General features: G+C 41.5%; 1 protein-coding gene across 4 annotated transcripts in view; it reads left to right on the top strand.

Moving 5' to 3' along the window:
• Positions 1-14,461, top strand: part of PRKDC (protein kinase, DNA-activated, catalytic subunit) — a 183,684-nt gene that overhangs the window by 105,198 nt on the left and 64,025 nt on the right. For all 4 annotated transcript variants that reach the window (XM_032296353.1, XM_032296350.1, XM_032296349.1 and 1 more), the window contains exons 50-54: positions 1,905-2,056; positions 2,895-3,026; positions 4,351-4,462; positions 7,997-8,121; positions 8,197-8,346. In XM_032296353.1, coding sequence (XP_032152244.1) covers positions 1,905-2,056; positions 2,895-3,026; positions 4,351-4,462; positions 7,997-8,121; positions 8,197-8,346 — 671 coding nt within the window. The remainder of the gene's footprint in view (positions 1-1,904; positions 2,057-2,894; positions 3,027-4,350; positions 4,463-7,996; positions 8,122-8,196; positions 8,347-14,461) is intronic.

Raw genomic sequence — 14,461 nt, 5'->3', positions numbered from 1 at the left:
TGGTGTGCTCCTAAACCAAATGGCCTCAGCCTGCTTTGGTTTTGTTTTGTTTTCTTTGTCTATGGTATTTCCTCTGACCTTGCTTTTATTATGAAGCTGTCAGGTGTTTGTTTTATTTGCTGCCTTTACTTGCCTTGGAAATTAGATTGCAGATTTGTTAAAACTGTGTGTAAACTGAATGTCAGCCAACCCTGAATGGGAGGCTCTGAAGACTTCTGCCCTGACTGAAGTCCCTGGATATTGGCATTTGTGCCAGCTTCTTTACCCTCAGAGTATTGCCTCATATCAGTAATGGCAAAATGAGGGCTAAAGCAGCAGCTGCCAGATGATAACACCATGTTATATTGAAGCAAATGTGGTACCCACCAATGCAGACGTGTGTGTTGGAGCTTTGCCTATTCCTCTGAAACTGTGGACACTGACAGCATACAAAAGTTTTCTTGTGAGGAGATGGTAGGAACAGTCCATATTAAATATAGTGGACAAACTTGGGCCTGTAATCACAGCACTTCTGGAGGCTGAGGCGGGCAGATGACTTGAGGTCAGGAGTTTGAGACCAGCCTGGCTAGCGTGGTAAAACCCAATGTCTACTTTAAAAAGAAAATTCTGTGAAGTGGAAGCAGAAAAAAAAAAAATTAGCTGGTTGTGGTGGTGTACGCCTATAATCCTAGCTACTCGGGAGGCTGAGGCAGGAGAATTGCTTAAACTCAGGAGGCTGAGGTTGCAGTAAGCAGAGATCGTGCCATTGTACTCCAGCCTGAGTAACAGAGTGAGACTCCATCCCCACCTTGCCCCCCAAAAAAGTACATGGAGCTTTCTCATGCGCCTATCTCATTTTTTTCACAGTAAACCAAATTTACATTTCTTAGTCTTAGTGTGATGAAATACTTTGGTAGTCTGCTTAATAAAATGAAAAAATAAGGGATTTAGTTTAACTTAGGATCCGTTGGGAGAGATTGATGTAGCTGTCAGAACTCAGCTGAACTCAAGAGAGTGAAACTGCTGGGCTCAGGGTGGCTGATTACAGCAACAGCAAGCCAGAAAGAAGGTTGCAGTGAAGACTTGGCTCACTCTAGAGTCATGGAAGTGAGAGGCTAACACTGGAGGGAGACTCCCCCTGTTCTGTTTCTCCCTAGAGGGAGAAACAGCCAGGTGGATTAGCACAGACACGGACTGTCTCACTGTTGAGGTACCCTGAACAAGAGGCTCTGCAGTTTTATGGGGGAAGAGCTGAGTCAGAAAGCACTGACTGGGTACTGAGTCAGAGTGGGGAAAGTACCTTTATGCCACTCCTGTGCCCTGGAAGTAGCCCCTGTTCAGGGCCTCACATAAAGGGTCCTAGGCATGGAGGCTCCAGGGAGGGATGCAGAGGTACTTGCACGGGGGATGGCGGCTGGCATCGTGCACCCTGGATGACATCTCTGAGACTGCAGCGCTGGCAGTGCCCGGTCCCCTTTGTTGTTGCCTTTTTCTGAGAAATCACAGACAGGGCGTTGAAAAGGAGCCGGATTCCTCTGTAAAATGCCAGATTTCTTTTATAAATAAACTTGAGTTAAGAAATGCCTCCCCAGGCTCACGTCTGTAATCGCAGCACTTTGAGAGGCCGAGGTGAGTGGATCACGAGGTCAGGAGTTCAAGATCAGACTGGCCAACCTGGTGAAACCCTGTCTCTAGTAAAAACTACAAAAATTAGCTGGGCATGGTGGCTCATGCCTGTAATCCCAGCTACTTGGGAGGCTGAGGTAGGAGAATTGCTTGATGTGGGACCCAGGAGGCGGAGGTTGCAGTGAGCTGAGATCGTGCCACTGCACACCAGCCTGGGCTACAGAGCAAGACCCCACCTCAAAAAAAAAAAAAAAAAATGGAATGCCACATGTTAATATAGAATTTCTGTACCTTTTCAGGGGGTCCCCAAAGATGAAGTGTTAGCAAATCGATTGCTTAATTTCCTAATGAAACATGTTTTTCATCCAAAAAGAGCTGTGTATAGACACAACCTTGAAATTATAAAGACCCTTGTCGAGTGCTGGAAGGATTGCTTATCCATCCCTTATAGGTATGTTTGCTGGTTTTTGCAGTATTGTTTAGAAATTTGAGTTAAAACATAGTGTGTGGTAAATGGTTATTACAGTGAAATTTAATTACATGAAATGATAGGAGGAAGAAAATAATTTATTGCTACTACTAATAAATACCACAGCCTCCAGAGTGTGGCACCAGGCGTGTGTCTCATGCTCTCCAGTGGCCCTGCCTTCCCCCTTAGCTTACCTCTACTGTCCACACGCTGGGGAGGGGCACTACCCTGCACTGGCCCACAGGGTAGAGGGAGGTAGGGGGTCAGGTAGGATTGTGAGTAATTCCTTTTAGTGTAGCCTGAGGCAAGCTACAACTCTCAAAAAGTTTTGCTATCAACTAAGGGAGAATTTAGGCAAATAATTAAAATACGAGAGCAATAAAATTGCCAATGTTACAAAGCTGGAGTAACCTGTGAACAGGGGGTTGTTAGCAAGCAGGGGTATTGGATATGGGACAAGAAAAGAAAGCATTTCTATAAAGTCAAAGCTAGACCTGGGGAGGCAACAGAAATAAAGAAAAAGCATTTCTTACCCTGAATATTAGCTTTAGAAAATTCTTAATCTGTCCAAAAATTAACCGGGCATGAAAGCTCACACCTGTAATCCCAGCTATTAGGGAGGCTGAGTGAAGCAGGAGAATTGCTTGAACCCAGTGGGTGAAGGTTGCAGTGAGTTGAGATTGTGCCACTGCACTCCAGCCTGGGTGACAGAGCAAGACTGTCTCAAAAAAAAAAAAAAAAAAAAATTCTCTATTTGTCTTCCTGCTTCTTATTTGATTATGTAACAGTCTCAATTTTCTTTTTTGTGCTTATGTTTCAGGTTAATATTTGAAAAGTTTTCCGGTAAAGATCCTAATTCTAAAGACAACTCAGTAGGGATTCAATTGCTAGGCATCGTGATGGCCAACGACCTGCCTCCCTATGACCCACAGTGTGGCATCCAGAGTAGCGAGTATGTGTTTGCTTGATCACTTTTAGGTCACATTTACCCCAGCTGGATTGACAGACTGCAGTATAGTTCAGTGTTGATAAATTTAAGGACAGACCCGTGTTACAGATGTTTCTGGGCCAGGCACTGTGGCTCACGCCTGTTATTCTAACACATTGAATAGCCAAGGTGGGAGGATTGCTTGAGTCCAGGAGTTCGAGACCACCCTGGACAGCATAGCAAGACCCCATGTGTACAAAAAAAATTTTTTTTGCCGCCTAAATTTAGGAAGTTGGATTTAGATTTTTTTGGAAGAAAAAATATGTTTGGAGTAAATGAGAAATGTAGGTGTTTAAAATTAGTGTAATTTTTTCATGTACATGCTGGCAGATGAGAGGTGTTAAGTATGTCTTATATCTAAACTGATATCTGAACATTTACCCCTGAAAGTAACGTAGGTTCCCCAGGAGGCTTTGTTCTGGGCTCTCTGACCATGAGGGTTGGTGGACACTGGGCTGCACCGTCCCGCCTGGGAGCTAGGGCAGCTGGGCACAAAATGCCAAGGCAAGAGGCCATCAGAAAGATGGTTTCCAGACATCACAAAAGGTTATTTCTTCGTCCTGCTCCTAATGGTTGTGAAGTCAGTCTTGAGTCCTGGCTATTCCCTGGCTTTCCATCTGCCCTATCTGAGCCTCCTATCCCTGTGGGGGTTTCACTTTCTCTGTTTGGTCCTCTGTGTTGGCCCCCCAGCACTATCATTACCATTTACCTGTGCAAGAGACGATGCGTGACCTCAGGACTGAGACAGCCAGTATTGCAGCAGCCTTCGTGGGAACTCGGCTCCTTTTAGACAGTCACTGGCTGGAGCTTTGGCTTCTACACCAGGACAACCTTGCAAAGTTCCCTGAGTGCTGACAGTGGATGCATGGCTCCCTGGGAAGCCTCCTCGCATAGCATGGCACTGGGAGTATGGTCCTGCTCTTTCTCATTTTATTGTCCTTGTCCTGGTATAGTAGGTGGCTTTTGAAAGTGAGTCAGTGCCCCGTGATCTTGGATGGTAGCTCTTACTTTTCACTGTAGCTTTCTGTCTGTCCAGCCTTGTGGGTGGGTCCAGCTGCAGTGGTTCTGCATGATGGAACAGCAGACTGCCCTACGCCTTTCTGGTTGTGACATTAGTGCCCTCACATCCATGCTTATGTGTGCATTTGTACACAGAATTTGCATCATATTCTATATTTAGATTTTCTCAACGCTGTCAGTACGACGTGAGAAGGAAAATTGTCATTTATATTTGTGGAACAACAGAATGGATTATTTGATGCATATGTCTTTTCATTATTTGTTGTAGATACTTTCAAGCTTTGGTGAATAATATGTCCTTTGTAAAATATAAAGAAGTGTATGCTGCTGCAGCAGAAGTTCTAGGACTTATACTTCGATATGTTATGGAGAGAAAAAATGTGAGTGTGCTATGCAGTTTTCAATAAATACCTCTTACTCTATTTTGATTTGTTATCACCCTTGATACTTATATATATATTTCCTGTATGGTATTAGAAACAAAATGGGCCTCTGCATTTATTAACATTTTACTGTTTATTACTATGATGTTATTTTTTTTTAAACACCTTGGACACTTGGTGAACATTGAGAGATCAGCAACTAACTTTGTAATGTAAAATCAGGATGAGAGTAGTTAACCAGCTTTTATTACTGTGAACTTGTTTCTAAGGAGTTCCTTGTGGAGGAAATTGTCCTGGTAGATAGGTGCTGTGGTGAGCGCTGAATTCTCTCAGTCTAGTCCTCCACTTGTAATTTTTGGTGTAGCTATTGAACAGGAGCACGGACTTCCCAGGAGATCTCTCAGTACTGCTGCCTTGCCCACTGGACGGGACTGTGAGACAGCCTAACTGAACGTTTAAGTGAAGTGCATGTTCAGATCAGAAGACCGAATGAAGAAGTCACATATTCTTTATTTTTTTTATTTTATTTATTTTTTTTTTTTTGAGACGGAGTTTCGCTCTTGTTACCCAGGCTGGAGTGCAATGGCGCGATCTCGGCTCACCGCAACCTCCGCCTCCTGGGTTCAGGCAATTCTCCTGCCTCAGCCTCCTGAGTAGCTGGGATTACAGGCATGCGCCACCATGCCCAGCTAATTTTTTGTATTTTTAGTAGAGACGGGGTTTCACCATGTTGACCAGGATGGTCTCGATCTCTTGACCTCGTGATCCACCCGCCTCGGCCTCCCAAAGTGCTGGGATTACAGGCTTGAGCCACCGCGCCCGGCCACATATTCTTTATTTTAAATTTTTTTTAGAGCTGGGGGTCTTGCTCTGTCACCTGGGCTGGAGTGCAGTGGTGTGATCATGGCAGCCTCACACTCCTGGGCTCAAGCCATCCTCCCACCTCAGCCTCCTGTGTAGCTGGGACTATAGGCATATACCACCATGCTTGGCTAATTTTTTGAAGTTTTGTAGAAACAAGGTTTCACCGTGTTGCCCAAGCAGGGTTGTGGGTTTCGGGGTCTTCAATGCTGGCGTAATCACTAGGATAAGGTACTGTGTGGGACACTGGGGATCTTGCTGCTGCAGAGCCTGTCTGGGTGGCCTAGCTGGTCACACCCCGAGGACACTCTTGGCTCCCTTCGTCCTCTTGTAGCAGCCTCTCCTCCCTTTCCTCAGCTGCATTTCCCTGACCACCTTCACAGCTCTGGTTTGGCCTCACTCGCTGCTCCCCTGCCCACCTCATCCAGCTTCACAGCTTTACAGACTGCTTTTTTGTTGGTGATTCTCAAGTTTGTACCCCCAGCTCAGTTACTCTCCTAAAAGAAAGGACAGAGTACATTCCAGGCCCCAGTCACTGTTGGGCTGGGTGAGAAGAGGCTCAGGAGAAGCTGGGTGGTCCTGAGCAGGCACCAGTGGGCCCAGCACTGTGATTGGACCATTGTCCATGTCACCAAGTATGGACTTGTTTGGATTTAAAATAAAATTAAGCTGCAAGGAAATAGACCACTTTGGGAAGATCAAACACTACTTTCAATTTATTTTAGGGATTATCAGCTATTTTTGTAAATAAATTTTTAAAATTTAGTAGAACCTTTTTACAAGATGATTCGAACATCCCTAAATATGAGATTTAAATCTATGCAATATGCTTCATTTCCACCATAAATGGAGTAAGTTACAGCAGATCCCGAGGTTTAATCTCTCATGACTTAAATTTCAACTTAAGAATAAGAAACACTTTGTTTTATATATTTTTTTCTAAATATGAAAGTGATGAAGACTTATCGTAGAACTTTGGAAAGCAGAGTAAACATAAAGAAGTTAGTAAGAAACCAGGCACTGTGGCTCCTGCCTAAAATCCCGGCACTTTGGGAGGCCAAGGCAGGTGGATCACTTGAGGTCAAGAGTTCGAGACCAGCCTGGCCAACATGGTGAAATCCTGTCTCCATAAAAAAAATACAAAAATTGGTCAAGTGCTGTGGATCACACCTGCAATCCCAGCACTTTGGGAGGCCGAGGCAGGCGGATCATGAGGTCAAGAGTTCGAGACCAGCCTGGCCAACATGGTGAAATCCTGTCTTCACAAAGAATACAAAAATTGGTCAAGTGCTGTGGCTCGCACCTGTAATCCCAGTACTTTGGGAGGCCGAGGCAGGTAGATCACCTGAAGTCAGGAGTTCGAGACCAGCCTGGCCAACATGGTGAAACCCCATCTCTACTAAAAATACAAAAGTTAGCTGGGCATGGTGGCAGGCACATGTAATCCCAGCTATTCAGGAGGCTGAGGCGGGAGAATCCCTTGAACCCGGGAGGTGGAGGTTGCAGTGAGCCGAGATCATGCCATTGCACTGCAGCATGGGCAACAGAGTGAGACTCCACTCAAAAAATGTAAAATAAAAAGAATTCAGTAAGATAGGCTCACACTCTTCCTACACAACAGTTGTCAGTACCTGGGGCACACAGCTCCACTGTCTTTGGTCTCTCTTATTCACACTGTTTTACAACTTGCTTTCTTTACTTGCTAGATTGTGACCATTTCATTGTGTTGTGGTATTAAATACTTTTAATAAAAAGAATCGGTAGTACAATACTACCTACCTCGGTAGTGCAGTACTAACTACCGTATTCTATGTGGGGTTCAGGCCATTGAAATATTTGTGGTTTTGTATTAAGGATTGTTCTTAAACATAATTTAAAAATAATCTCATACTATTTTGGAAAAGTATCTCTTTTCCAAAATGCTTGGGACCAGGATTGTTTCCAGTTTCTGGTTTTGCACTATTTGCATTGTAGTTCCTGTTTGAACATCCCTAATTCGATAATCCAAAATTCACATCCTCCAGTGAACGTTTTGTTGCTGAGGCTCAAAATGTTTCACATTTTGGAGGCTTCTAGGTTTTCAGATTTGGGCTGCTCAGTCTGTGGTGAGTTTGCTTTGAAAAACTGTTCAGTCTTCGTATCTTTGAAAGGGTTTCCTGTGCCCCCTTCTGATGTTTGTGAGCAACCAGGTGAGCCATGAAGGACAGCAGTGTTTTCTGTTGCTTCCTTCCAGTAGAAGCTGCCGAGTGCTTCTCTGTGTGGCGCACATTTGAGGGCATTCTGGTTCTAGGTTCTAGGGATGCGGTAGGGAACAGCATAGGTCACGTCCCTGCCCTTCGGGAGCCGGCATTTGGGGAGAGGAAACAGATGGTATACAGACGAATATATAACAGTAGGTAGCAACACTTGGTGAACAGAGGTGGGGTGTGAGCAGTGATGAGGACTGCTATGTGAATAGAATTGTTTGAAAATTCTAGTCCATGTGAATATTTTTCATCAGAAACCTGAACATCATAAAATAAGTCTCAAACAATATTTAGCTTAGCTTGTTGTAGGTGATAACATTGAACACCTTCCTTGGGCTCACTTAAATACTCAAGATAAACCTTACTTAGCTGCTTAACCTACGTTTCCACTTTTGTGTATTTGAAAATAAACTTAATTTTTCAGATACTGGAGGAGTCTCTGTGTGAACTAGTTGCGAAACAATTGAAACAACATCAGAATACTATGGAGGACAAGTTTATTGTGTGCTTGAACAAAGTGACCAAGAGCTTCCCTCCTCTTGCAGACAGGTATGGGCTGTCCAGGGAGCCTCTTGGGGCAGGAGGGTCCTTGGCCCTCCTCTCACCAGTCCTCTTGCTCCCCAGGTTCATGAATGCTGTGTTCTTTCTGCTACCAAAATTTCATGGAGTGTTGAAAACACTCTGTCTGGAGGTGGTACTTTGTCGTGTGGAGGCAATGACAGAGCTGTACTTCCAGTTAAAGAGCAAGGACTTCGTTCAAATCATGAGACATAGGTGAGTGAACACTAGCCCTGCTCTCGGGTCCCATTGGCTCATAAAGTGTGTTTTTTTTGTTGTTGTTTTGTTTTTCTAAAAAAAAAAAGAAAGAAAGAAAAAGAAAAAAAAATAAATAAATAAATAAAAGAATGAAGGAGAGAAAGAAAGAGAAGGAGGAAGAGGGAGAGAGAACGGGGGTGTTGCTTTATTGCCTGGGCTAGAATGCAGTCTAAAATGGATATGCCTATAATTGTGCTTAATAATAGAGACATGAAAAAAAAAAATGAGGGAAGAAAATAACAAACAAGCAGCCAACCAATATTTCATTTAAACCTGTAAATAGGTGTGATGTGGTACTGATAAGAGTGTATATTCTGTGTATTTAAAGTGGAGAGTTCTATAAATGTTAATTAAGTTTACTTGTTCCGGATCTGAGTTCAAATCCTGGATATCGTTGTTAATTTTCTATCTCATTGATCTGTCTAATATTGATGTTGAAGTCTCCCACTATTATTGTATGGGAGTCTAAGTCTCTTTATGAGTCTTATTTATCTAGGTATTCCTGTATTGGGTGCGTATATATTTAGGATCTTTAGCTCTTCTTGTTGCATTGATCCTTTTATCATTATGTAATATTCTTCTTTGCTTCTTTTGATCTTTGTTGCTTTAAAGCAACTCCTGCTTTTTATTTGTTTGTTTATTTTTGCTCTCCATTTGGTTGGTAAATCTTTCTCCATCTCTTTGTTTTGATTCTTTGTGTATCCTTGCATGTGAGATGGGTCTGGATGCAGCCTACCGGTGGGTTTTGGCTTTTTTTGCCTGTCTGTGTCTTTGGATTGGGGGATTTAGTCGATTTAAATTTAGGATTAATAATAATATATGTGAGTTTAATACTGCCATTTAATGTTACCTGGCTGTTTTGCCCATTAGTTGATATAAATTCTTGATTATGTTGATGCTCTTTACTTTTTGATATTTTTTAGAAAGGCTGATACTGGTTGTTCCTTTCTATGTGTAGTGTTCTTTCAGAAGCTCTTGTAAAGCAGGCCTGGTGGTGATGAAATCTCTGAGTGCTTGCTTGTTCACAAAAGATTTTATTTTTCCTTCGCTTATGAAGCTTAGTTTGGCTGGATGTAAAATTCTGGGTTGAAAGTTCTTTTCTTTAAGGATGTTGAATATTGGCCCCCACTCTCTTCTGGCTTGTAGGGCTTCTGCTGAGAGATCTGCTGTGTCTGATAGGCTTCCCTTTATGGGTAACCCAACCTTTTTCTCTGGCTGCACCCAGTATTTTCTCCTTGATTTCAACCCTGGTGAATCTGGCGATCATGTGCCTTGAGGTTGATCTTCTTGAGGAATATCTTTGTGGTGTTCTCTGTATTACCTGGAGTTGAATATTGCCCTGCCTTGCTAGGTTGGGAAAGTTTTCCTGAATAATATCCTGAAGCGTATTTTCCAGCTTAGATTCATTCTCTTTGTCACATTCAGGTACACCTATCAAGCGTAGATTAGGTCTTTTCACATAGTCCCGTATTTCTTGGAGACTTTGCACGTTCCTTTTTATCCTTTTTTCTCTAATCTTGTCTTCTCGTTTTATTTCATTAAGTTGGTCTTCGACTTCTGATATCTTTTCTTCTGCTTGATTGATTCGGCTGTTAAAACTTGTGCATACTTCGCGAAGTTCTTGTGTTGTGTTTTTCAGCTCCATTAATTCACTTATATTCCTCTCTAAATTGTGTATTCTTGTTAACATTTCGTCAAACCTTTTTTCAAAGTTCTTAGTTTCTTTGCATAGGGTTATAACAAGTTCTTTTAATTCACAGAAGTTTCTTCTCATCCACCTTTTGAAGGCTCCTTCTGCTAATGGAACACAGTCTTTCTCCATCAGGCCTTGTTCTGTTGCTGATGAGGAACTGTGATCCCCTGTAGAGGGAGAGGCATTCTGATTTTGGGTATTCTCAGCCTTTTTAGGCTGGTTTCTTCCCTTCGTTATAAATTTATCCATCTGGGTCTTTATAATTACCGTCTTTATAATTGGGTTTCTGAGTGGACGCCCAACTTGTTGATTCCCAGTGCTAAAATCTGAGCAAACCACTGCGCCAGCCAAAACAGCAGCGTTAAGATTGATGGTGCTTTTCTGACTCTGCACCAAGAACCGCCGCACCAAGGCAGCGGCAAAAGCGCCTCGCCGGCCACAAGAGTCGTGCTGGCGACCTGTGGGGCTCCTCCACTGGGAATCTCCTGGTGCATGAGCAACAAAAATTCGTCTAAAAGTGTGGCGTCCTCTCATTCTCTGCTCTTTCACTGGGAGCTATAATCCCGAGCTGCTAGTGATTAGCCATCTTGGATCTCTCTCCTCATAAAGTGTTAATTTGTTCAGATGTGTCCACTTCAAGAAGAACCTGTGGGTTTCCATGAAATGCACATTTATGAAGTTGGAATCTCTGAAGAACAGGTGAAAGCAGCATTAAGAATAGGACGTGTGCTGAGTTAGGCCTGCTCTCTGCTCCCTTGGCCTGGCATCTTGGGGAGCCACATCCTAGGGTTTGTGTTTCACCCCTAAATGATGGACGTGGCCTGTGGGGTTGCCTTGGCTCTCTTTAGATTTAAAATGTATGCTTTTGAATTCTGCACCTATTTTGCCAGGTGAAAGGCTCCTGTTAATGTGTTTCAGTTGTTGATTTATTTTCAAAATTGCAACATAGCATAAAAGTATATGTTAGAAAGCTGCTGATCACTTATATTATTTCCCTGTACTCTTTTCCAATTTTAGTCTATATACCTTTTTTTTTTTTTTTCCTCATTTTTTTTCAGCTTTTATTTTTGAATCAGGAGGTATAAATGCGGGTTTGTTACAAAGGTGTATTGCATAGTGCTGACATTTGGAGTAAAGATGAATCTGTTACTCAGGTCCTGACCATAGTACTTAGTAGGTAGTTTTTCAGCTCTTGCCTCATTTCCTCCCTTCCTCTTCTCCTGTTCCCCAGTGTCTGTTGTTCCTGACTTTATGTCTATGTGTACTCAGTGTTTAGCTCCCACATATGAGTGAGTACATACAGTATTTGCTTTTCTGTTTCTGCATTAGTTCACTCAGGATAATGGCCTCCAGCTGAATCCATGTTGCTGCAAAGGACATTATTTCATTCTTTTTTTATGGCTGCCTAACACTCTGTGGTGTATATGTACCATTTTCTTTATCCAGTGCATCATTGTTGGGTACCTGGGTTGATTCCATGTCTTTGCTATTGTATATGGTGCTGTGGTGAACATATGGAACATGTGTCTCTTTGGTAGAATGATTTATTTTCCTTTGCATATGTACCCAGTAATGGGATTGCTGGGTCTAATGACAGTTCAACTCTGACTTTCTTAAGAAGTCTCCAGACTGCTTTCCACAGTGGCTGAACTAATTTACATTCCTACCAAAAATGTATAAGTGTTCCCTTTTCTCTACAACCTTGGCAATATCTGTTATTTTTTAACTTTTTAACAAAACCATTCTGACTGGTGTGAGATGGTATCTCATTTGCATTTCTCTGATGATTTGCTATGATGACCTTTTTGTATATATTTGTTGGCTGCTTATATGTCTTTTGAAAAGTATCCATGTCTTTTGCTCATTTTTTACCTATTGTTTACGTTTTTTATGGATTCTGGATATTAGACCTTTGTTAGGTGCATAGTTTGTGAATATTTTGAATATTTTCTCCCATTCTATAAGTTGTCTGTTTATCCTCTTGATAGTATCTCTTGCTGCACAGAAGCTCTTTAACTAGGTGCTGCTGATCAATTTTTGTTTTCATTGCAATTTCTTCTTAGAACTTAGTCATAAATTCTTTGCCAAGGCTGATATTGAGAAGGGTATTTCCTAGATTTTGGATTTTTATAATTTGAAATCTTACATTGAAGTCTGTAATCCATCTTAATTTTTGTAGATGGTGATAGGTAGGGGTCTAGTTTCATTCTTTTGCATATGATTACCCAGTTATCTCAGTACATTTATTGAACGAGGCATCTATTTGCCATAGTTTATTTTTGTTGACTTTGTTGAAGACCAGATGGTTATAGGTGTGCGGCTTTATTTCTGGGTTCTCCATTCTATTCCATTGGCCTTCGTGCCTGCCTGCCTTTCTTCCTTCCTCCCTCCCTCCCTCCCTTTTCTCTCCTTTCTTTCTTCCTTTCTCCCTTTTCTTTGCTTTTCTTTCTTTCTTTCTTTCTTTTTACCAGTACCATGCTGTAGCCTTGTAGTTTTAGTGAGGTTGGGTAATATGATGTTCTGGCTTTGTTCTTTTTGCTTAGAATTGTTTTGGCTATTCGGGCTCTTTGGTTTCATATGAATTTTAGAATTGTTTTTTCCCAATTCTGTGAAAAGTGACATAAGCCGTTTGATAGGAATAGCATTGAATCTGTAGATTCCTTTGAACAGTATGGCCATTCTAACAATATTGATTCTTCAAATCCATGAGCATAGAATGTTTTTTCATTTATTTTTATTATCTTTTATTTCTTTTCAACAGTGTTTTGTAGTTCTCCTTGTAGAGATCTTTCACCTCCGTGGTTAGCTGTATTCCTAGGTATATTATTATTTTTTTGCTGTTGTATGTGGGCTTACATTCTTGATTTGGCTCTCAGCTGTAATGTTATTGGTGTATAGAAATGTTACTGATTTTTGTACATTGATTTTGTATCCTGAAACTTTACTGAAGTCATTTATCAGTTCTAACAGCCTTTTGGCAGAGTTTTTAGGATTTTCTAGGTATAGAATCATACCATCAGAGAAGAGGAGTAGTTTGATTTCTTCTTTTCCTACTTGAATATGTTTTATTTCTTTCTCTTGCTTGATTGCTCTGCGTAGGACTTCGAGTACTATGTTGGATAGCAGTGATGAGAGTGGACATCCTTGTCTTTTCCAGTTCTCATGGAGAATGCTTCCAGTCTTTGCCGTCATTCAGTAGGATGTTGGCTGTGGATTTGTTGTAGGTGTCTCTTATTATTTTGACAAATGTTCCTTTGAACTTTTTTTTTTTTTTTGAGACCTTGTCTCTCTCTCTTACCCATGCTGGAGTGCAGGGGTGCGACCTCAGCTCACCACAACCTCTGCCTCCCAGTTTTAAGTGATTCTTTTGCCTCAGCCTCCTGAGTAGCTGGGATTACAGCCAGACACCACCAGACCTGGCTAATTTTTATATTTTTAGTAGAGACAGGGTTTTACCATGTTGACCAGGCTGGTCTTGAACTCCTGGCCTTAGGTGATCTTCCTGCCTCAGCCTCCCAAAGTGGGATTACAGGCATGAGTCACTGCACCTGGCCTTGGTTTGTTCTTGTTTTTCTAGTTTATATGAGATGTTTGATTGTTGATTTGAGGTCTTTCTAATTTTTTGATGTGGGCATTTAGTGCTATAAACTCTCCTTTTAATACTACTCTAGCTGCATCCCAAAGACTTTGATATGTTGTGTCCCTGTGTTCCTTAACTGAAAAATAATTTTTTATTTCTGCCTTAATTTTGTTGTTTATTCAACAATCATTTAGGAGTAGGTTGTTTAATTTTTGTGAAATTATGTGGTTTTGAGAGATCTTCGTATTGATTTCTATTTTTTTTGTACTGTGGTCTGAGTAGGGTTTTGATTTTGATTTAATTGAGCTTGTGATGTGTCTGAGCATGTGGTTGATCTTAGAGTACGTTACATGTGCAGATGAGAAGAATGTATATTCTGTGGTTGTTAGGTGGAGTATTCTGTAGATGCATTGGGTTGAATTGTTCCAAGGGTTGAGTTTGAGTCCTGAATTTCTTTCCTAGTTTTCTGCCTTCCTGATCTATCTAACAGTATCAGTATAGTGTTAAAGCTTTCCACTATTACTGTGTGGCTGTATAAGTCTCTTCAGAGGTCTAGAAGAATTTTTTTATGAATCTCTGTGCTCCAAAGTTAGGTGCTTATATGTGTAACATAGTTAAGCCTTCTTGTTGAATTGAACCTTTTGTCATTATGTAATGCCCATTTTTATCCTTTTTAACTGTAGTTGGTTTAAAGTTGTTTTTTCTAATAAAAGAATAGTGACCCCTGCATTTTTGTTTTGTTTTGTTTTCAGTTTTTGTGATAGATCTTTTTCCATCCTTCTACTTTGAGCCTGTGGATG

This window comes from Sapajus apella, unplaced genomic scaffold (genome assembly GCF_009761245.1).
Source record: "Sapajus apella isolate SASKATOON/1434 unplaced genomic scaffold, GSC_monkey_1.0 scaffold35, whole genome shotgun sequence".
NCBI classification, from domain to species: domain Eukaryota; kingdom Metazoa; phylum Chordata; class Mammalia; order Primates; family Cebidae; genus Sapajus; species Sapajus apella.
This window is presented reverse-complemented; position numbering and strand designations above follow the sequence as displayed.